Below are 1,751 nucleotides of genomic sequence, written 5' to 3'. Positions count from 1 at the left end.
CTGACCTATGTCTTACCACTGGACTCGGATGATTCTGGAGGAGAAAGTGAGGCTGATGACTGCACAGCCCTGTCTCACTTAAATCCACACAAGTATTCCACTCTTTTTTTTTTTTTTTTAGTGAGGCAATTGGGGTTAAGTGACTTGCCTAGGGTCACACAGCTAGTAAGTGTTAAGTGTCTGAGGCCGGATTTGAACTCAGGTACTCCTGACTCCAGGGCCAGTGCTCTATCCACTGTGCCATCTAGCTGCCCCAAGTACTCCACTCTTAATAGCTAGGTAAGTAAAACTCCACACTGGACAGGCTCTGGATTTGATCTAGACTAATAATGTGAAATGTTGTTCAGATTTATCTTTTAAAAATAGCAGCTCTAGGACTTACTCCACCCCACTCCTCACTTCTGGCTTTCTTTCCACTGTCAAAAGACACACACCTACCCCTACATTCACACACACATACAAGTAACATACTATCACTATATAACATTTTAAAGCAATATTTTATTTTTCCCAATTATGTTTAGGACAATTTTTAACATTCTTTTTCTTAAATTTTGAATTCTAAATTCTCTCTCTCCCTTTACTACCCTTCAAGAGATGGTAAGCAATTTGATATAGGTTATGCATGTGCAATCATGTAAAACATATTTCCATATTACTCATGTTGTAAAAGAAGATAGACCAAAAAAAGCCCCATCAAAAAATAAAGTGGCTTTTCCTTCTCTCTCTCTTTTCCTCGGCGCTTCCCAAGGAGGGGCAGCTCTCTCTTCGCCGGCACCATGCCTGCCCTCGGACCGCTCGTGAAGCCCAAAATCATCAAGAAGAGGACCAAGAAGTTCATTCATCACCAGTCAGACCGATATGTCAAGATCAAGAGAAACTGGCGTAAACCAAGAGGCACTGACAACAGAGTGCAAAGACGATTCAAGGGCCAGATCTTGATGCCCAATATTGGTTATGGAAACAATAAGAAGACAAAACACATGTTACCTAGTGGATTCACGAAGTTTCTGGTGCACAACGTCAAAGAGCTAGAAGTGCTGCTGATGTGCAACAAATCTTACTGTGCTGAAATTGCTCACAATGTTTCCTTGAAGAATCAGAAAGTCATAGTTGAGAGAGCAGCTCAGCTAGCCATCAAGATTACCAATCCAAACGCTAGACTGAGGAGTGAAGAAAATGAGTAAAAATTTGCACATTTTTATTTGTGTTAAATAAACCACCAATGACAAAAAAAAGTGAAAAATAGTATGTTTCATCTTGTATTCAAATAGCAGTTCTTTCTCTGAAGGTAGATAGTAGGATTCATCATTAGTCCTTTGGAACTGTCTTGGATCATTGTATTGCTGAGAATAGTTAAGTCATTCACAGCTGATCATCATACAATATTGCTGTTACTATGAGCAATGTTCTCCTGGTTCTACTCATTTCACTCAGCATCAGTTTGTATAAGTATCTCCAGGTTTTTCTGAAATCTACCTGATCATCATTTTTATAGCACAATAGTATTCAATTACATTCATATACCACAACTCATTCAGTCATTCCCCAATTGATGGACATTTGCCCAATTTCCAATTCTTTGACACCACAAAAAGAGCTGCTGTAAATATTTTTATACAGATAGGTCCTTTTCCCTCTTTTAAAAAAGTTCTTTGGGATACAAACCTAGTAGTGCTATTGCTGGATCAAATGGTATGCCTTTTGGGTATAGTTCTGAATTATCCTCCAGAATGGTTGAATCAGCTAAC

The 1,751-nt window shown here is 38.9% G+C and overlaps 1 protein-coding gene across 1 annotated transcript; it reads left to right on the top strand.

Moving 5' to 3' along the window:
• Nucleotides 1-779: 779 nt before the first annotated feature.
• On the top strand, nucleotides 780-1,238 carry LOC122735531 (60S ribosomal protein L32-like). The gene has a single exon (XM_043977147.1). The coding sequence runs from the start codon at nucleotides 780-782 to the stop codon at nucleotides 1,185-1,187; it is 408 nt and encodes a 135-aa protein (XP_043833082.1). The 3' UTR covers nucleotides 1,188-1,238.
• Nucleotides 1,239-1,751: the final 513 nt, after the last annotated feature.

This window comes from Dromiciops gliroides, chromosome 1 (assembly GCF_019393635.1).
Source record: "Dromiciops gliroides isolate mDroGli1 chromosome 1, mDroGli1.pri, whole genome shotgun sequence".
Classification (NCBI taxonomy): domain Eukaryota; kingdom Metazoa; phylum Chordata; class Mammalia; order Microbiotheria; family Microbiotheriidae; genus Dromiciops; species Dromiciops gliroides.
Note: the sequence above shows the minus strand (reverse complement) of the source record. Positions and strands in the feature narration are given on the sequence as shown.

Bases quoted from the DNA above. Each gene is read 5' to 3' on its own strand.
- LOC122735531 (XM_043977147.1), top strand. From the start codon at position 780: ATGCCTGCCCTCGGACCGCTCGTGAAGCCCAAAATCATCAAGAAGAGG.